The sequence below is a fragment of the Prosopis cineraria genome, unplaced genomic scaffold (genome assembly GCF_029017545.1).
Source record: "Prosopis cineraria cultivar Desert tree isolate PC_DT_omini unplaced genomic scaffold, ASM2901754v1 PC1497, whole genome shotgun sequence".
Classification (NCBI taxonomy): domain Eukaryota; kingdom Viridiplantae; phylum Streptophyta; class Magnoliopsida; order Fabales; family Fabaceae; genus Prosopis; species Prosopis cineraria.
Genome location: NW_026556822.1, coordinates 1 through 21,515, shown reverse-complemented (window position 1 = coordinate 21,515; position 21,515 = coordinate 1). Strand labels below are relative to the sequence as shown.

The 21,515-nt window shown below is 30.9% G+C and overlaps 2 protein-coding genes across 4 annotated transcripts; both read right to left on the bottom strand.

Annotated features, from left to right (window-relative positions):
• Window positions 1-804: 804 nt before the first annotated feature.
• On the bottom strand, window positions 805-9,493 carry LOC129300244 (splicing factor Cactin-like). Of its 2 annotated transcripts, none has more exons than XM_054938788.1 (13): window positions 9,005-9,493; window positions 8,823-8,914; window positions 7,769-7,868; window positions 7,000-7,071; window positions 5,726-5,788; window positions 5,504-5,644; window positions 5,247-5,342; window positions 3,110-3,394; window positions 2,890-3,028; window positions 2,655-2,803; window positions 2,393-2,569; window positions 1,431-1,697; window positions 805-1,299 (listed from the first exon to the last, which is right to left on the bottom strand). In XM_054938788.1, the coding sequence occupies exons 1-13, from the start codon at window positions 9,308-9,310 to the stop codon at window positions 1,180-1,182; spliced, it is 2,007 nt and encodes a 668-aa protein (XP_054794763.1). In that variant the 5' UTR covers window positions 9,311-9,493; the 3' UTR covers window positions 805-1,179. The 2 variants fall into 2 exon arrangements, with proteins under 2 accessions (XP_054794763.1, XP_054794764.1); XM_054938789.1 differs by having other exon boundaries at window positions 807-1,299; window positions 7,769-8,207; window positions 9,005-9,052.
• A 6,230-nt stretch (window positions 9,494-15,723) lies between these two features.
• On the bottom strand, window positions 15,724-20,110 carry LOC129300247 (polyadenylate-binding protein 7-like). Of its 2 annotated transcripts, none has more exons than XM_054938796.1 (9): window positions 19,599-20,110; window positions 18,627-18,745; window positions 18,336-18,529; window positions 17,864-18,123; window positions 17,668-17,774; window positions 17,395-17,584; window positions 16,582-16,871; window positions 16,198-16,437; window positions 15,724-16,090 (listed from the first exon to the last, which is right to left on the bottom strand). In XM_054938796.1, the coding sequence occupies exons 1-9, from the start codon at window positions 19,792-19,794 to the stop codon at window positions 16,043-16,045; spliced, it is 1,644 nt and encodes a 547-aa protein (XP_054794771.1). In that variant the 5' UTR covers window positions 19,795-20,110; the 3' UTR covers window positions 15,724-16,042. The 2 variants fall into 2 exon arrangements, with proteins under 2 accessions (XP_054794771.1, XP_054794769.1); XM_054938794.1 differs by having other exon boundaries at window positions 15,726-16,095.
• Window positions 20,111-21,515: the final 1,405 nt, after the last annotated feature.

Here is a 21,515-nt window from a genome sequence, read left to right as displayed (position 1 = left end):
AAAGTTAATTTAATATAATTTAATAAATATCAATGTATAGTATAAAATTTTTAATATTTTTTATTTTTTTTATAATTATTATGTTTGTGTATTTATAAAAAATAAACTTTTTTTAATCAAGATTTGAATTTTCTTACTAAAATTTTAAATGAGCATTGTTTAATTTTTAAAGGATTATGAGGATTTAAATTTTTTCATTTTAAAATATTTTAATTAATTTATAGTATTTAATTTAATTTTATTTTTTTATTTTTTTAGAACAAAGCTTACGGGCCCAACCCTAAGCCTTTTAAATAAAGGTTGAGCCTCAAAAAAAAGTAAAAAATGAGAATCGAACTTAAAGGTCAAGCTCATAAAAGTTAAACCCACTCATTTTTCCAACTCTACTCACAAGGTCAATCAACCTTTAATTTTATCTTATGTTATTGGAGTTAAAAAAATAACAATAACGTATGATTCAAGCCACACGATATTCAGTTTCATGACTTAATCAGCTCCTACATGCGGTGAGCATTCACAGACAAAAAAGCAATAAACCTAAAAACTTGACATACGTTCCATAATATGACTGAAAAGTAAAACGCAATTTTCTGAAAGGCCATCAATAAAACGGAATTGTCGAGGTAACTAGATTTCATGGACAGAGCACTTTGCCAGGCTGCTTCTCTTGCAAAATGTAAGACTCCCACAATTTTAGAGGAATTAGTTCCTGTCTGGTTGTTTCAGTTGGCTACCAAAGAATACGAAAATGCTAGTTCCAGCCAATAATCCAGTATAAAACCGAAAGATAATCTAGGCTAGAAGATTTTTTTTCGCCCAAAAGAAAGGTGAAAATTTATATTACCCCAAAATCACCATATATATTAAAAGGAGCACTGCCCTTTGTACAAAATTATACAATTGGTGTAACAATGAATTAAGGTCTGAATGAAACAGACCCAAACTAACAGATGTTAAATCGTTTCTGCCTGAAGACTTAGAACATACATTTCTACAACCAAAAGATGTTTCCATTTAACTTTTAAATCATCTACAATCCTATGACAAATCTGGATACTAGCTGGGAACTCTTACCCAAAAAAAAAAAAAAAAAAAGAGTCTGCAAGCCGTCAATTGCCCAAGACATATATCTCCACTGCCCGCACCATTGGCATAATCCCAGCAAACCAGCACCTAAAATTATCTGCGGTAACGGTAGCGTTTGAAGTTGAAGTACACATGTAAAATTCCACGCTCAAATGTACATTTAAACCCTTTCTTGTGAGAATATTCCCATTCTTTGTTCACAATTCGGAAAGCCTGTCAGGGAGACATGACAACTGTTAAGTAATCTTATACAGAACTAAAATTCTGAACAAGAACAAAGAACTAATTTAATATTTTGATTGAATTATAAATCTTTCTGATCAAAACAAGAACAGCAGACTTACTATGTCCTCGTATGGAGGCCCTGCATGGAATCTTATGATGCATGTCTCACCATTGCTGCCATCCTTCTCAATAGTGTAGGTTGGGGCCTTAGTCTTGTCTACAAGGTCTGGATAGAAAATATTAAATTTATATCCCTGTACAATCTTTGGAGGTGGGTTGTCATGATCATAGTGAGTCTGGTTATATTTGTTCCACTCATATCCAGTGTGGACACGGTTAAAATATTTTGGCTTTCTGGGCCGGTATTTGTCATGCCACCAATAAACCTGCTCAAAAAGTTATCATGTTAAAAATTCGCAAGAGAAAAAACAGACTAACAAACACATCACTAATAGTTTTAGATACCAAATAAAATATGTCACTCTCACTAATGTCAACTTATTCTATGGAGGGTAGCCAGGGGATTTCGTAACTGATAAAACAATATACAAGAAAGGCCAAGTCCTCCAAAGCTCCTTCTATAACTACCATCCACCACTTTGCAATAATTAAGAAGCAAATGGCCCACTCCAACTACGAGAAAACAGGGAAAATAACTTCTTTTTGTTTAAATTTTGAAAGTTTTCTTAAGCTTCAAAACCTGGCAAATATCGCCTTTCATTCACTAAAACTTGAAAGAAACAGAGAAATAGGGTCAGTTAAGAATTTCTTTTTTTCTTGAGGGAGTGAAGAATGTTAAGATGCTATTCCAACAATTGACTTAGGCGATTTATTTCCCCTCAAAAATTACATTTACGGGCAAATATATTCTTAATGTTTCTCAATTCCCGGCACTATATGGGATAATCTATTTGCTGATGGGCTAAAGTTTAAGCAAGTTACGTGCCTCTTGGATCCTCATGTCAAAAGTGCATAACTGACACTTCAACATATCTATGGAAAATTTAATGCTTGCTTGCATGAATTTCATGCCAATTATAATTCAGAGTGACATATTACTTAAATGACTAAGATAGGGTACCTGTGAATCTAGGTTCACTTCAGCTCCAGAGCCAAAAAGTGCATCTCCTTCTTCCATGGCTCCCATAGCTTTCATAGCCTTCATCTCAAAATTATCTTCAGATGGAGCAGGCTTTGATGCCATTGCTTCTTGGATTCGTCTTTGCTGCTCCTCCATTACAGCCATACGTTTACGCTCCTGCACATGTACCAAATGATCAAGTTATCCTCAGTATACTTAATTCTTAAATATACAGTCGCAAATTTATTTTTCAGAAAGTTACCAGGACAGCCCTATCCTCTTCAGGATCAATAGCTTCCTCATTTTCATCACCATGCAACAGTACTGGTGAAAAGGACCCGGGCTCATCTTCAGCTTCTTGATCCTCTCCTTTCATGGGTTCTGGTGAATATGTTTCATCTACTGATTGAACTATACAGAAAAAAAGGGCAAATTTAAACATGAAATTCTGAAAATAAGTCAATGTCTTGTGAACAATTAAATGACAGAAAACTTACCTTTAACATCATCCTGAATATCCTCCACTTCAGATTTTGAATCATAAGCATTCTCCAATTTGTGCTCACCCTCCAATGGTTGCTCAAGGCGTTGCAAATGCTTCCGTAACATTTTTTCATGGATTTCCTTTAAAGTAGCCTGCATTTATGGAAATTTAGAATAGAGAGAACCGTTGATCATGACATGACAGAATTATACACGATTGAAAAAAAAAAATACCTTGGCCTTATATATGTGGAGGCGTTTTAAAACAGCTTCCCAATACTCAACCACTTTCGCTGTACCACTACTCATTTGAGACTCTATATGCACTCGCATAGCCTCTAATTCAGCACATGTCTTCCCTTGCAAGAGATTCTTCACCTCTGCCTCAACACTGGCATGCAGACCTCTTTCTTCGGCAAGCAACTCAGCAGGTGGTTCTTCCCCACGCACCCTAGCTCGATCAAGAGCATCCTTTTTACGAGCTTCAGCAAGCTCCCAATCACATACCACAAGGAGTGCCTGTATTTAGTAACCATTAATAAACATGTCTTCAGCTTTGAACATGAATTGTGGAAAGAAACTAACTGCCAAAATCCTGAGGTCTTATGAGTCACCGACACAATATATGTTATGCAGTCAAATAGAAGGCCCTTATTTACATTTACCTCCATGCAAATGCAGACAAGACTAGAAAAGTTAAATCAACTCAGAATTTAATGATTCCCAGTCCTTCAATTGATTATTTGGCTCAGTTAAAATCATATATACAGTGGAGAAGCAACAGGCCCACCTCATGTAACCATGATCTTAGGGATTATTCCATCGGTGAATGGAATTTAAATAAGTCTTAAAATCCAAACTGGGAAACCCAACAGAAAGGATAACACAGGAAAAAGGAAAATACAGCGAGAAGGTCAAATTTATTTTGTTAGGAAACTACAAAAACAGCTAAATGATAATTTCATGCTCTGTGCCATTTGAGGATTTTGGTGTAGTGTTCTTGACATGTACAAAATAAAGAAATAAAGATTAAATAGTTTTAGTTAGTTAAGGAGTTAGTTTGTTAAGATTTTCCATAAGGGTCTATATAAGATCCTTAGTGTAGTCAGATATTATGCATAATTGAAAACCAAAAAATATTGTTCAGTTTCTATCTCTCTCTTTGATCCCTTGTCTTCTCTCTATTTCCTGTCTCCCTCTCCCTCTCCCTCCCTCCCCTTTCATCTTCCTTCTCTATTTTCCTCTGTTTCCTCTCTCTTCCTCTTGCCCTACCCTATCATTTCTCTAAAATCAAAACAACCTATTATCCATTTCCACTCCATTTCCTTTGCGTATTTCAGCTTTACCAAACACACAGACAAGTGAAAATACTAGATCCTTGATTTTAGTAAAATAGTAAACAATGTATTTATTATAGTATGATGCCTGGAAGTTACACTGGGCACTCCACAAGTCTTTCATTTCGATAGGAATGGATTTGGACCTCAATTGTGGACATATTCAAGAAGGAAGAGGAGGGGTAGGGATGGGCCTTCGCTGACTTATATCAGGAGAAATATGGAGCATGAAATGGGAGAGTGCACAAGACTTTAGAGGGAAAATGAGGAATTGTACGCCTCTGGCCATTAGAGGAGAAAGAATTAGGGAGTGTAATCAAAGGTGGGGAAGGAGAGGAAGGTAAGTAGACCGTGAGTGAACTGCTGTTGGAAAGCCTGTGCCTCTTGAATGCTTAGGGATCCTGTTTAGCTATTGTTTTATCATATCTCTACTAACACTGTAATCCAGTGAGACTTGCAACAGGATCTTTGGTACATAAATAATATGATTTCTGGAGTTGAATTCATATTTCAATAATAACAACAAACACACTTAAACCAAGCCACAATAAAGTTTCAATCGTTTTTGAACCTATGCTAAACACCACCAACCAGATGTTCCAAGCTTTTAGAATGTAACAGTTCTGAGAAACGGGAACCAAAAACTTCATAAGTTCCACATTTATCCTAATGAGAAAAGGGGGGAAGTCTTCATTTCACTGAACCAAATTTTCCAAAAGCCTAAAAGTTCCATAGTTTTCCAAAGCCATTTGCATTAGAATTAAGAAATGCATTAAAAGATATTATGATAATGATATTTGAAATGATAGCTCCCGAGTGTAACAAAGAAATAGCCTAGGTATTTCATATTTAAGATTAAGATTATGTCTATAATGTGTTCCCGAATAAAGTCAAATATCTAGATTTTGATTACAACAAATTAAGATTAGAAGAAGAAAAGAGGATTATGACGTTAACATCATATAGAAGCTTTTAGTTAAGTAATCAATGAAGGACTACAACGCAACTAAGTAAACTATGGGAAGGAGTGATACCTCCCAGTATTCCACGTGGGTTGGTGTCTCCCTGTCAAGGTCAAGATGCATTTTGATATCATCACGAAGCTCTTCCATTTCTTTCACAGTCAAGCCCTGCAAAATATATGTAAAATCTGGTGATATTGACATTCAAATCCAGAAATCACACCATACAAAAATGACAGAGTATGATGAATTTTTAAGAGGTGTATCTCACTATAGAGTCAAAAGGAAAAAGAGACATAACATAACGCTATGAAACTAAAAGTAATAACCTTGAAAACCATGTATGGTTCATTTATTTCAATATCCAAGTCGTCTGATCCACTGAGGTGTTTGGTTAGGATATCAATTGGCTTGGCACGCCCTTCACGCAATCTAATCTCTGACCTGACTTTGCTTTGGTCAAAATGAAACTGCAGACCAAGCCGTATTAGTCAACAAATTGCCAATACTAGATCAAACAAGAACAGAAATAATTGAACGCACCACAATACCTCTTCTTCCTTTTTTTCCCAGTCCTGGAACTCAGCTCGAGCACGTTCTCTGGCTAATATTGCCTGAGAGAGTAAATCACAAAAGATGGCATGGTAAAGTGAGTGACTATCAACTGATCAACTAACATTTACATCAGTCCAGAATTAAACTTTTCAATGTGTCAGTCACATTTAGAGTCTCAACTTCATTACAAGGTTGTTAAAGGCGAAAGGCGCACTTAAGGCGCAAAGCTTGTAAAACGCCTTAGGCGCAAGGCGCTAGAAAGGCATGTGCTCAAATGAAGCGAGGTGCTACCATGTGTTGTAGTCTCTTGGTGTTGCTGCTCTATTCTAAACTTCCAAGGGATTATAATGGGTTCTCTTTTATAACCTAATCAGTATAAGTTGGGATTAAAATTTTCTTGAAAATTTTCCAAGGCTCACAATAATTTCACTATCATGTTTAAAATTTCAATCAAAGATTATTTCTTGTAATAAATTTAAATCTTTTCTATTATGTAATTGTCTTCTCTTATTTTGAAATTAAATATTCCATATTTGTTTTTATATCATTTAACTTTTCATATTTTATATCATATTTTAATGGGTTATGTATTAAAATATGAGCAAACTCATTGTCTTCTACAATATGTTACTCCATAGAAGTCAAGTGAAGTAGTCGGTGCTGTCCTTATCTTCTCTTCTTCCATACGCTGTCAGCATCATCCTCGTCAATTCCAATCGGTCGTTGTCTTTTCTTCGATAGGCAAACCCAGTCAGTCGTCCTCTTCACTTCTTCAATACCCAGTCCCAGTCGGTCGTCTTCATCTCTCCTTCAATGCCCAGTAGTCGATTATCATCTGCCCATCTTTTGTTCCCCTATTCTTCAACCTACTTAAACTAGGCACCCTCAGGCGTGCGCCTTTTGCTCATGCAAGGCGCACAAGGCGCTCTCAGGCGCGCGCCTAACTAACCCCATCGCCTCTCTTCACTTGAGAGGCGATGGCCAAGTTCAGCGCCTCGCCCAGGCGCCTTAGGCGCTGAGGCGAGCGCCTTTTACAACACTGCTTCATTAATGGAGTTACTTTTTTCATTTTTCAGGACATACTTTAAAGGATAGGCCAAATTTGTAGGGTTATCTTATTTTATTTTATTCTTTTTTTTAAGGCAAGGTTAACATACTTTGTAAAGCTATGTAGCAGAATAGCACTACAGACAAGGCCTACGTAGGCACATATGATATATAGTGGTGAGACGTAAGTTTTGCATCATGCCTCACAAATTAAGGTACTTACCATTTCTTCCTCATGTTGTGCTTTCTCAAGCGCCCTTTCTTCCCTTCTTTTCTTCACCTTTTCAATTTCTGCCTGCATTGTCATTCATGAGATCTCTGAGTCTGTATTCAGTGAGGACAATAAAATTTAAAGCATTCATCATGGCCTTTTACATGATATCGAAAAGGACACATAGAAGGACATTCCAACTTAATCAAAAATATATATATATAATAAATAAAATATATAACACATCATATGTTGAGGCCTGAAACATGTACTATGGGATATATCTACAAAGTAAGAATTCCAATTTATTTTAAAATCAGTGAAGCACTCTAAATCAGATGGCTTCCATACTTTCATAACGTTCCTGCCCAAAAATTAAAAAACATCGCTAGGCCATAAATTGGTTGTAAAATAGAAACTTCCGAAATTGAAATTCATTTGAATCTTAAAAATAATTTTTTTATGATACAAAAATAATTATTAGTCCATTAGAAAGATATGTTCAAACTTGAAAGGAGACCAAGTTTGTGTTCCCCTAAATCACTCCTCCTTTCTCAATAAACCACACCCAATACCTATGAAATCTAAAACATCAGTATAAATTATATATATATATATATATATGTTTGCACAGCATAGAAAGTACAAATTATCAACAATCAAATAATAAGTCTCAATTAACATAATGCAATATTTTACTAACAAACATTAAAAAGAAAATGAAAAGTCCCTCCAAAAAAAAAAAACACACACACACACACACACAAACACACACACATACCATCCTTTCTCTCTGTCTCTTTTTCTCAGCCTTGACCGAAAAATTATCGAGCGGAATACCTTGAGAAACATCTCGCTCTATTTTCTTTCTCCAGACAAATCTACAAACAAACATTTTGTGAGTATGATATGGTAGGCATCAGTCAACAACTTAATACATCACTTTCCAGCAAAACACACAACAGATTCTAGATCATTGCAATATAAAATCTTAAACAGCCATAGAGGATCCAAACACAGCACCCACAGAAAAATAAATAAATAAATACATAAAGGTCAAGATATCAAAGATAACTTAGTATTTGTAGCAAGTCGCTCCAAAGATGTCAAATGAAAAGCATTCAAAGAAGAAAAGGCCCAGCAATTCAAGCCAGCGTCACCACATCCTCCGTGTAATCCACAAAGCTAGAATTAGTAGGCTAGTCAAGCATTCATTTTATCTGAAAGCACAATTCCAGCAAGTTTTCAAAAATAATCTCTATTAGATAATACCATAACCAGAAGTAAATTGAGGAATAAAATACCACAGGACACTCAACCAATATCAACAAGCTATTTGATACAGGTTTATAATTCTGTATGATAGAGAAAGTAGGAAAGAATAGGGAAGATCGAAGAGAAGAACAGATAAGGTAGAATTGAGAGAGATTGAGAGGAATTAGGAGAAACAGAAGAGAGAGAAGTACTGAATAGTGCTGAAAGCTGCTATTGATCTGACATAGAGTTTTACAATTGAATTATTGGATATTTATAGGACTAATACCCGACGGACATAAGCCGACTAACTAACGATTATATCCTCCAACAGAACATAACCAACTAATGTCAAAATCATAATAACATAACACTGTTTATGTATAATGCTTGCCCTAACTTAGCATCATTGACTCCAGAACTACCGATTGCTCCACTAGCCGCAGAAATTAAAATACTTAAAAGAATATTGAACATGGAGTGCTTATCTCCTACGGTCGAGCATCTAACAAGTTCAATTATCGAATATTTAAAAAGTTAACAAAGCAAAAAAGAAAATTAGGAAGAAGAAAGAAGCTTACTTCTCATTGAGATTAGAATCACCGAATGGATTTGAATCGTTCGCATAACCCGAGACAGTATGGGTTTTCAATTTTTTTGCAACTTTCATTGCCTAATCATAACAGCAAAACGTAGACAGTGTCAGCAAAAAATAGCTCAAACTCAGTCATAAAATAACATACACTGAGAACCACATATAAACCTTTCTCTGAGCCTTTTTCGCCAAGTACTCTTGTATTTCTTCTTCAGTAATGATCCTCGAGGAGCTTTTCTTCTTGCGACTCCGTTGGTCACTATCATCTGAGTCCTGCTCGGCTGGTGCGCTCCGACGCTGCGACCGCCGACTACTGCTACGACTACGATGACTACTCCGGCGCTTGTCAGAGCCCCTTTCGGGCGATGATTGACGGCTACCTGACTCATCGGACAGGAAAGATGATTCAGATTCAGAATCGTCCGAACTTCGCCTTGACCTACGAGAACGTTCTCTCCTACTCCCGCTGCCCATTATCTTCAGCGTACTGAGAGAGAGATGGAGAGACCTGACACCAACTGGGAAAGAAGGAGCCAAAGTCGACGGATGAGAGTGTCGAGGCGCCTGCGAGGAGTCCGATCAGAAGAGAATCCCCGTAGGAGAATGATGTGATTTGGGAGGGCGATAAGCAATTGAGCCGGTGATTTGGTGGATTGAGGCCGCGACCGGGGGTGCTGTTGAAATAATCATAAATAAATATATATTTATTTATTTTAATCTTTTAATTTTATATAAAATTTTAATTTTAATTTAATTTTTTAATTTTGATATAGTTTGATATCGTTATTTTTAAATAATTAAATTTTAGGTTAATCATAATTATTTTAAAGAAAATTAAATTTAATACGTTAACATTTAATAATTTTTGTCAAAAAGTTTAATGAAAATATTTATTAAGATAAAATTAACATTTTTAATATTGAATAATTAAAAAAACACTTTATAAAATTAAAAAATTAAAATAAAATATTGTATAAAATTTAAAAATTAAATGTGCACTTTAATCATTAAACAAATAATTTTTTTATTGTACATTCTTAAAATATTTTTATTTTTATTTTTTATTTATTGTTGTTTGAAAATAGAGTTGATAATTTAGGTTAACCCAATAGGCTAGCCCAAACTCATTCAAAAAATTTAGAGCCAAATTTAAAAAAATATTATTTTTTTATTGTTTGAGACGTTTGAATAGACACGATAAAATTTAAGCCAAGTTCAATCAAATTCGAACTTAGCCCAAATACCTTAATAAAAAATTATAAAATATGATAAATATTAATTAATTTTTTAAGTTTTATATCATTTTATAGCAAAATACTATATATATTTGAGTGTATTAATATAGTTATTTTTTAAAAAATTAAAAATAGTTATATTTTCATATTTTTGTTATTTTTAAATGATAAAATATCTCAAAATAATATTTAAAATATATTTTAATATTAATTTTTACATTTTATGACTTAATTTTTTTAAAAAAAATTGATTCCTATACATCATTTGCTTATAAAAAATAAATTTTATATTTTATATAAATTAGGATAATTAATTTTAAAATAAAATTAAAAATAATTTAAAAAAAATTCAGGTATGTATAAATTTCTAACTCTAATATTAGATAAATATAATAAATAAAATATTATTTTTAAATAATTATTTGGTTATTCTCAATGCTAAACTTGATTAAAAATTAAAAATAAATTAGAATAAAAATTTCTTATATGTAAGGGTTAAACAATATAAAAAGTTAAAGAAAAATTACTTAAAAAAATAATATTTTACTCATAATTAAATAATTTTATTTTATATAATATAAAACATTCATATATGATATGATAAGAGTAATATTTAAATAATTAAGACATTAATTTATAAGTAAAAAAATATTTATAAATAAATTATACATAATATAATAAAATAATAACAAAGCTACTTAAGTATGAGATTGATAAGTTATTTTTTATTTTATTCTTTTAAAATTAAAATAATATTTTATGCTTAATAAAATTTTTTAAAAAATTAAAATTAATTCAAAAAATAAAGAACAAATATTTTTAAAAGTTTTAGACATTCGGGCCGGCCCGAAAGTATTAGGGTCGGGCTTACTTATATAAGCTTTTTAAAAAAGATAGTATATTTTAAACCCGATCCAAATAAGCACAACTCATCTAAATTACTGACTCTATTTGAGAACATGGTCATCATCATCATCAATATATATAGTAAAGTGCATATATGGTATTGCTTCTCTATAGTTGAATGAACCATATTTTTAAAAAAAATTTATTTTTGTATAGTAAGAATTTATATGGAACCTACAATAAAAATTTAAAAAAATAAGTGTGAGACCCATGGTAAAAAATACTTGTAAATATGAGACTCATAAAACAATATTATGTGATTTAATTTTTTTTTTGTAAGTGTAGGAAATTTAGTATTTATTGCTTTTTTTTGTATATGTATAAGATAATTAATTGTATATAACATACAAATTAAGAAAATAAGTGTAGAACTCATAGTAAAAAATACTTGCAAAAATGAGACTCATAAAAAAATAATATGTATGGGGTCTAATATTTTTTGTAAATGTAGGAGATTTATCATTTGTTGCCTGTATTTTATATTTGTATTAGATAATTGATTGTATAAAACATAAAAATTTAAATAATAAATCATAAAATAGATTATTTTATTATTTAAATCAATCAATTTATTCTCATTCATTTTTATATATAAGTAAATTTTAATTATTATGTCTGAAATTAAAAAGTTTAGATTGAGATTTATTTGTGATTAACATTTCATTTTTTCCTAATTTAATGATATTATCATTTAATGAAGAGTAATTGAGAAAAAATGTCAGAAATATTTTTTGAATTTTTTTTGCTTATAAAAAAAACAACAAACCATATAAAAATTTTCCTTATATTTAAAAATTGAGAAAATATATAGTAAAATTTGTCAATGAATTATACATAATAGAACTATAGTAATTTTTTGAAATATATCATATTTAGATTTAATGATTGAAATAAATCACATCACTTAATAAGTGTCACATGTGGTATGATAATAACTATTCAATTTAATTTGACTATTACTCCTTCTGTTCAAAAAAATAAAACATTTTTTAAGGAATTGAATATTCAAAAATGTAAAGAATTTTTAATTTTTGAGACATAATCATTATCTTTTTTAAAAAATATCATTATTGATAGTGACTTTATATTTATTATGGGGTATTTAATAAGAACAAATATAAAAATATAAAGTTAATTTAAAAATAAATAAATACTTTATTGAGAGGTAAAATTCAGTTAAAATTGACTTTATTTTTTTAACGGAGGGAGTGTAAGATATTCTATTATATAATAATATCTGCTTTTTTATCATACATGTTAAATGTCGAACGAGTAATAAAAAAGTAACTTAAAAACTTATAATAAAATTATAAATTTAATTTTTTTGACAAATTATAAAAATTCAAGTCTATATTCATTGAAATTTAGATTTACTTGCATAGGGAAATAAATTATAATAAAACAAAATTTTATAAAATAAATTGCTTATTTTTACGCATAAGATGCATTTTTAATTTGTTATCCTGTAAAACAAATTTTAAACTAGAATAAGTTGGTGTTCATATACTTAATATCCATGGGTAATGAATTTTAAAATAAAGTACATTGTTTATTTTTAAAAATAAAATGAACCTTCAAGTCCCTCAAATTTCCTTAATTATTGATTTATTTTTCAAGTTCAATTTTTATTAATTTAATTCCTTACGTTTTCTTAAATTGTTACTTTAATATTTTAGGTTTTGAAATAAAAATTGAATCTTAAGTTAATTTGGCATATAAAGTATGTTAAAACCTGACAAATTGGATATGGCTAAATAAAAATAAATATGCCTTCAAGTGAATTTGATTTTATCATTAATTTATGTGACTATCAATTCAATATTTTTTATGTATATTAACAAATTTCAACAATATATTACCTCTTCTTCAAAAAATAAACTTGAAAGATTAAATTATTATTAAAGTAAATTTAAATGATTAAATTGTCACTGAGGCAAACTTGAATGACTAAATTGTTATTGAAGCAAATTTTATCATCACTTTTTAAATATGCATTAGATAATAAATTATAAAATAGAATGAGTTATAATCTATATTGAATGATAGTATTTTTAATATATTTTTTGTTTGTGTACGTTATAATTTAATTTTTAATTTTAAAATTTTAATAACAAAATATAAAGGTAATAAATTTTCTTATAAAATGTCATTTGTGTTTTTAATATATATAAAATGACAAGTTATATAAGAAAATAAGTTGATAAAAAGATGAAGAATTTTATAATAAAAAGTTGCGTGAATACAAAAATTATTTTTGAAAGAGTGATTTTAAATTGCATTGAACAGTACTCCAATTTGACTTAGTTAGATAATATAAAAAAATGTGTTATTTACATTTTTTATATGTACAAGTATAAGAAATTCTTAAATAAAATAAGTAGTTATTTATATTTACAAGTAATAAATTTTTAACCAAAATATGCTTTTTAAATTTTAATTTACCTGGAGATCACATTTAAAAAAATTTTATATTTTTTATATGCAGATGATATAATATTTTAAAATAATTTATGTAAGAAAAAAATAGATTGTTATCTTTTTTATTGTTAATAAGTATTCTCTTATTAAAAATAATTCTATTTGAGGTATAATTGAGCATTAAATGTGAATATCTCTACTAACGAAAAGTATTTTTATCCTCCTTTTATTATATATAGCCTATACAAAAATAAAATAAGATGTTCATATATTTTAAAAGAAAAATATTCTAAAACAAGATACCTGTTTTAGATTTTTTATTATTATACATTTTAGAATTTTAATTTATATGATTATAATAAATTATAGGTTAAAATAAATTATTGCCTATATTTGATTATATATGGGATAACAGATTTTATGAAAAAACAAATTATTGATTATTTCTATTTTTTAATCACAATGGGGAAATAAAATATATAGTTAATTTTTATTATTATAATTATTTATCTATAACCATATATACAATTTTATTTCATACTTTCTATAAACTATTATTTTTATAAAATTATTAAATTAATATTTACTCATAATTTAACTTCTATTAATTTTTATAATTTGTTTGGATCAAAGAAAATGATTGAGAGGTAGGATTTTAAATTTTGGTGACCTCAATTTTAAAAAATTGAAGAATTGTGGTCAGAAATTTTTAATTAATTTTTAATTTTTTTAACGTCTATGAAATAAAATTTTATAACACATTATATTTGTCTATTTAAAAAACTCAATAAAATATTATCTTTCCTCTTTTATTTACTTTAAATAAAAATGAGGATTAAAATTTAGTTTTTTTAGTAAAAAATTTTAGATATTGTCCCATTTAACTTGATTTTACAATTTTCAATCTCTAAACAGCTTTCTAGTTTATTAAACTAATTTTTTAAAAAAATTTAAATATTAATATTATTAGACATAGATTTATTAAACTTAAATAAAAATGAAAAGATTTGAAAATTTGAAATAAAAATCAATGGTTTTAGTGAATTATTATAAAAATTTACTATTTTCATTACATGAGTTATAACTAATATTTTTTCCATTTAAAAATATAGGACATTTTTTAAAGAATTGAATATTAAAAAATGTAAGGCATTTAGAGTCTTTAAAGTGTAATTGTTACTTTTTTTAAAACTGTCGCTATTGAATAAATTACTTTATATTTTTTAGAATAAAACACCTTATTAAATAAAGGTAAATATAAAAAGATAGTGTTAGTTTAAAAATAAATTACTACTTTATTAAATAATAAAATTTAATTAAAAATATCTTATATTTTTTAACGGAAGAAGTAAAAATTTACAAGTGAAAATCAATAATTTATAAAAAGAAATTTTATTAAACAAACTATCCTTTTCGGTATTTTGCTGTTCTTTTTTTTAAAAAAAAATTCTTAACCCTCAAAACACTAATTTGAACGGAAGATTGGGTATTTTATTAAAGAAAACGATTTCCAAGTCATTATACTCCTCTAGTCCTGTTCATAGAGTGGAGAGAGCAAAAAATTAGTTCTTATTTACAGGACACTTATCAATTTTTAATGCTCCTCTTTACATTTTTGTTCTTATTAAATGTTATGAATAAAAATATCAGTAATGAGATTTAAAAATATTTATTAAGAATAAAGATAAAAACTTATTAAATTTTAAAATAAAGTTAACGAGATTTAAGATTTTCATTGATTTTGATAAAACATGTTGAAAGTAGCTTATAAATAGGATTAAAGAGAATATTTAACATATTTTTCTTTTACAAATTAGTAAATCTTACATGCAATTTTTTATTTTAAAGCTGCAAATTATGAAATGAGAGTAACAAATTTTTAGACCAATTTACTAAAAATTTTTTATCATTATTTTGAATTTCCTAATCTTTTTATATTTATTTAAGTTTAATTCAATCTTCATGTCTCTTAATGCCATTTCCCAAAAAAAAAATGCATTAATGTAAATTATTGTATATCATCAAAACACTATAATAAATTAATAATTTTACGATATTTCATGATAATATTAATATTAATATTAACTCCAGTCATTTTGAATCATGAATCAAAAAATAACTATGCTTATATTCATTCAATGTGAATGTTTCAAGTTTTTTTCCGTATTAACATTCACAACATATTTTAATTTCTTTTTAGGCTTCCTTTGTATCAGATCTCAGTCCCCCGAAATTTTGACGGGCTGGTTGTGATAATGCAGTCTACAAATTTTTGTTGGTTTGTCGTGCGGTTCCCAGTGGGTCAGCATCAGAGAATCTTAAACCACGAGATGTAATTGAACGAAAAAGTAAACGATCTTCAGCTCAAGTTCATCCTTTAGTCAAGCATTGAAATCAAAATCCAAAACAAAGCTATCTCTGAATCTCACATGTCAAAAATTATGAACAAAAATCTGGGTCTCCAGAAGTTTCGCTCAAGTCATTGGCTTCAAGTTGAAGTCTTCAGTTCACAGCAACCTCAGCTGGAAAGTTGCTCGGATGAAGTGCATCCTGGCCCGACACTCAAGTCTTGGAGTTCTTAAGCACCTGCACAGCTTCTTCCACCTTGGCAAAAAGAGATCTTGGAGATTCCAGGAGAAGCAGCAATTCACCAATTTCCATTTCCAGGAGCATCCCAGTAATCTTCGCTGCCAGGCTAGGCTATTCGAAATGACATTATAAACAAGTTTTTTCAGTGAATAATTTAAGAAATTTAACATCAAATCCCAATGAGACAGGAAAGAAATAATGCAATGGCAGTACCTTGAGTTTATGTACCCGTCGGTAAATATGCTCGCCAAGGAGTTGCTTTTGCTGCTGCCACTCCTGAGCAGCAAAAGCAAAGCGAACCTGCCGAGTAGTTGATTCTTTTGAAGAGACCATTGGCTGCGAAGGGTGTTGTGCTTGTGGCATGAATTTACCCAAGCGAACATTCCCCTGCGAAATTGCCTGCCCATTCATCCTACTCCTGTTTTGTCTGTGCGGCCTCATAGAAGTAGCAGGCTGTGAATGGAAAGAAATAGAAGTATATATTACGACACATTGAACCGCCATACAACAATGACAATAACTCTGAGTGGACTGTAAACAGGGCAAGATAAATGAAATAGGTGGGTTGTTAATTCATCAAGCAAAGTTGCTACTCACAACAGAAAATGGAGCCTGTTGAGCTGGTCTTGTTGGAGGTGCAAAGCCGTTAGGCCTCCATCCTGGCCTCAATCCCAGCGGTTGATAAACTAGCCCGGGTCGATATGGCAGCTGTGAAACAACACCAGTGGCTTCGTAGTAGTAAGGAGGATATCCACCAGGTATAACAGCGGTTGGAGGTCCAGCTAGTCCTGCTATTCCCGGTGCATACTGCACCTTTAATTGTGCTTGCCTGTCTTCCTTCCTTTGAGCTATGGCAACATATAGCAGTTTACGATGAAACATGCATCCTGTGACATGAAAATCAATTTGATTAAAAGTAACCAAGTAGACCGACATGACGAAGTACCTCGAAGACCAGTAGCCCTTCGTAGAATCCTAAATAATCCTAATATTTCTATATCTTCATTGAAAGATGGAAGGGGGAAAAAAGCTTGGAACGTTAGCTGTAAAATCCGCTAGATCAGAATGAACCAATGAAAAAGAAACACATACAGACATGATAGAGAGAAGAAGCTAAAAAATATTTCCTTGAGAAGAAGTTAATAGTGATCAAAAGGACCTTAAAAGCAGCCCTCTACCAATCATTTGCTAATAATGTACCGCTAATCACTCAAATTAGAATGGGGACATGAGTTTTAACGCAGGTAGTTCATATTGAAATCACTCAAATAGAAACCGCTCAAGGTTCTGGTTTACCCGGAAGTTTTGTCTTTCAAGATTGACGATCAATCTTTTTAGCACCGTAATATATTAATAAAGTAGCAAAACTCATTCATCCACGGACTCACTGCTATAACAACATTAACATACCATGGAAAATGTTTACAGCTCTATTGGCCTCCTCAGGAGCGGAGAAACAGACAAAACCAAACCCCTTGCTTATTCCTTTGTCGTCCCGCATAACTTTAGCAGACGTTATTGTCCCGCATGAACTAAAATGATGTCTTAGTTCTTCGTCATTGACATCATCATCAATGTTTTTCACATAAATGTTTGATCCCTGAAATATAAACCAAGACTTACTATAAGACAATCAAGAAGGAAATGTAAGTTAAATCTAAAAAGAAAGGGGGCACGGATTACCTTATATTTCAAGATCCGTTGCCTACGCTTCTCCTCAAACTGATGGTGCAAGATCTTTTCACGCTCAGCCTTCTTTTGCGCTCTGGCTACATATATAATCTTCGAACCTGCTTATGACAAACCAATAAATCACATTATATATTAATATGGGAAATCATCGTCAAGAAATTGCAAATGTTGCTCATAAGAAACCTACCTAGTCGTGATCCATTCATGGTTTCCATTGCCCGTTTAGCATCATCTGGATTATCATAGTTCACAAAGCCGAAACCCTTTGATACTCCATTGTTGTCCTTAGCAACAGCCAAATTAACAATGTTTCCAAAAGGGGCGAACTTTTCCTGCAGAAGCTCTTCTGTGGTCTCTGGGTCCAGATTTTTCATAAACAAATTCGTGAACTTGGAATCGGGACCGGGCAAGAGACGTTCACTTTTTTTGACAAACTTACCAACATATCTGTGACCAGATTAGTTCCATTAAACTTAGTTTTCGGAGAGGTATATATGAAATTGAATACAGCAAGGAATTAAAAAATTAGAAGGATTTCTTTAGGTCTCTGCCAATTCGAACTTGCGATTTGTAAGGTTAGTGCGCAGCACACTAACCAGCAAGCTGCAAGTTTGACTAATGTCAACGTAACATCAAACAATGCAGAATTTAACTCTTACATCAGTTTATCTCTAACAGTGGAGCCATTCAGCTTTTCAATGGCGACATTTGCAGAGTCCTCTGACTCAAATTGAACGAAGCCATACCCCTTGCTCTTCCCATATTCAGACGTGACAACTTTGGTGGACAAGATTTTCCCGAATTTTTGAAACAGTTCGTGTAATCCCGCATTATCTATAGGTTCAGCTAAGTTCTGTCATGATAACAGAGCCAGTTTCAATCAGAATCCACTTCAAAAATAATAATGAATCAGAGATCAATTACGAGTTAGGTGAACAGCGGACATGTACCTTAACAAATACGTTCGCTTTGCCGCTTTTTCTTGCTTCGGGGTCACGATGGGTCCACATGACCCTTATCATTTTCCCGTTCAGTTTAAAATGATTCTTCACCTCAATAGCACGAATAGCTATTCAAATCAAGAATAACAGTTTAAGATAACTGGAGCTAAAGCTACTAAATCTTGTAATTTTCTTAAAGAAGTTGAAAAATAATATGAAAGTTTCACAAAGATTTGAACTTAGTTACCCCCGGTAAATAAAATTCAGATTTATAAGAATTTGCTTTTCAACATCTAACTAAAATAATGCGCAGAGACTAGGCAACGACCCAAAAAAAAAAAAAACGAACGAACGAACGAAAATATTATGTTCACTACCGCTGCACCCTGCAAAATAAACAATTTCTTAATCCAAGCATATCGGAAATGAGACTCAGGCCACAACGCCGGTTTATTGTTCCCGCAACTTAAAGCAGGTAGCTAGAGACCAGTCGAAGTTAACAAATATATAATTTGAATTATATGTAGAGGGGATTCTTGGAAAAACAGAAAATCATGTAACAATCAAGCCTCCGTTGTACTTCAGAAAAGAGACGAATCAATGGAAAACTAGTAGTTCCTAGAACGTCACTTGAAATGATTTTCATATCTTTTACACAGCGAAAAGACAGTGAAGGATAAAATACGCAAGAAACAATATCTCTCTGTCGAAATCAAGATCTCATTCAAACTGTTGAATAATTTAACAGCATTATGTATAAAGTTCTTCGTTGGTTCTTATAATCAGATTCTATGCCAACAGCCCAATACACGCACATAAACAAATACATTATTCTAAAAGCTACATTTGCCACCAAGCGAGCTCCCTCTTTCTGAGAGTTTCCTTCGTTTTTTCAGGAATCAAAGTAGACAAAAGAACTACAAAATGGATAACAATAAAGAAAAGGAAAAGTTAAAACGCAGATCAAGAAATTGTATATACCATCTTGAGGAGAGTTGAAGTTGACATAGCCATAACATAGAGACCTGCCGGTGGAGGAGTCCCTACAGATCCGAACAGAAGTGAGGCTCTTGAACTCCAAGAACAATTCGAGCAGCTGTCCATCGCTGACGTCAGGGTGGAGGTCGCCGACGTAAAGTGAAGCCCGTGCGGCGGCAACCGTTAGAGGAACCGCCATTGGTCAAGTGAAAAGCACGTGTCGTAGATACCTCCCAGAGTGAATAAAGAAAGAAAGAAGGGTGGGCAAAGAGTCAGGTTGCGTTTCTTTCCAAAGCTTGATGGAAGTGTAATGTGTTTTACCAGTGCAGAGAGAATCAGAAAGTGGACCTGGCAGTGTCCGATTCTAAAGAAAGGAATTTCGCCGGAAAGAGAAAGAATGAAGGAGAAATAGTCAGAAGAGAAATGGCGACTGGCGGACGAGCAAGAAAGAAACAAAGAAAAGGGAATTTTTATTGAGTGAGATAGGAGGGGGTGGACGAGAGGGAGGGAGGATGGTGGAGTGAGAATTATGCATGGACGCTGGAGGTTGGAGCCGTTCGCCAAAAAGGGTGTGCAAGCTGAGAGCCATTCCCACGCGCGTAGAGAGAGCGTTACATCCACTGATCGGTTATGAGGCCTATCGTGATTACGGACGAGAACAGATCAGGTCATTGTTAAAAACATACATCCTATCTCACTTCATATACAATTCAATTTATTTATTAAATAAACTTAAGTTTAAATCATTAATTAAGTCTAACATACAAGCTTAATAAGTCAACTTATTTATATATGTGTGTGTATTATGTTATATATCACACACACATATCAGTTTCATTATTTAATTTTTAATTAATATATTCTTTTATATTTTTAATTATATTTTTAATCAGATTTAAGTTATATATTAATTTTAATATTATATTTTATTATTATATTGTAACAAATTCTTTTAATTATTATATATTTTAATTGATAAATCAGATTGTATATTTATACTAATAATTTTAAAGTATATTTAAAATATTTAAAATTAAAATGTGAGAATATTTAAAAAATTTATTTTTAAATAGGCTTTTAGATTAGGTTAAATTTTAAGTAATTGAATAATATAATAATATTCATGCCGGGTCTCTAGTTTTCAAGAAAGAGGGGGCATTTTCGCAGCTTGAAGGTGTTAATGTTTGCTCTTGCTAAGGGAGAAATTGTGCCTATTTGGAAGAACCGAAGAGCGAATTTGAAGATATTATCATTCAGGAGAACCTAGTTAATGTTCTCATGTACTTCCTATTTTAATGGCTGTTTATTTCTACTCATTTTATAAAAAAATTACTTTTTTTTAAAAAATTATTTTAAGAATTTTTATAATGCTTAAAACAACTAGAGTAAAAAAAGTCGGATTATTTTAAAAAACTACTTTATGTAACCTTTACAAATAATCTAATGCAAGTTTATGACATATGAGAGAGAACATTTTAGAGAAATAAGACATGTGAAGATATCATAAAATTTTAAAATAATAAATTATTTTTAGAAAATAGAAATCTAGGAAAATATCATAAGTTTAAAAATAAATGAGTAATACTTATTTTTTATTATTTTAATCAATATAAAATTTACCTGCTTTTATTTAAATCTCTATAAAATAAATTCTTTTATAAGATCTTTAAAATATTTAAAAATTATTTATTTATTAATCTTAAATATACAGGCACTTAATCTCACTAACACGTTCTTTAAGTAATATAAAATTCAGTTATATTGAGCTTAAAAATTAATGAATATAAGAGAAAATTCAGAACAGTCATATAATTAGCTTAATGTACAAATTTCATTCTGTTTTTTTAACTTTTATTTAGAAAAGATAAAAATAAAATCTCACTGAAATATAAAAATAACAATTAAATTATTTAAAATGTT

Coding starts and splice junctions, on each gene's coding strand:
- LOC129300244 (XM_054938788.1), bottom strand. CDS start 9,310: ATGGGCAGCGGGAGTAGGAGAGAACGTTCTCGTAGGTCAAGGCGAAGT. Junction 5,645..5,725: donor GGGAAAAAAAGGAAGAAGAG/GTATTGTGGTGC, acceptor CTTGGTCTGCAG/TTTCATTTTGACCAAAGCAA. Junction 1,300..1,430: donor GGCCTCCATACGAGGACATA/GTAAGTCTGCTG, acceptor TCTCCCTGACAG/GCTTTCCGAATTGTGAACAA.
- LOC129300247 (XM_054938794.1), bottom strand. CDS start 19,794: ATGGCGGTTCCTCTAACGGTTGCCGCCGCACGGGCTTCACTTTACGTC. Junction 18,530..18,626: donor AAGCGAACGTATTTGTTAAG/GTACATGTCCGC, acceptor TTATCATGACAG/AACTTAGCTGAACCTATAGA. Junction 18,124..18,335: donor ACTGTTAGAGATAAACTGAT/GTAAGAGTTAAA, acceptor ATCTGGTCACAG/ATATGTTGGTAAGTTTGTCA.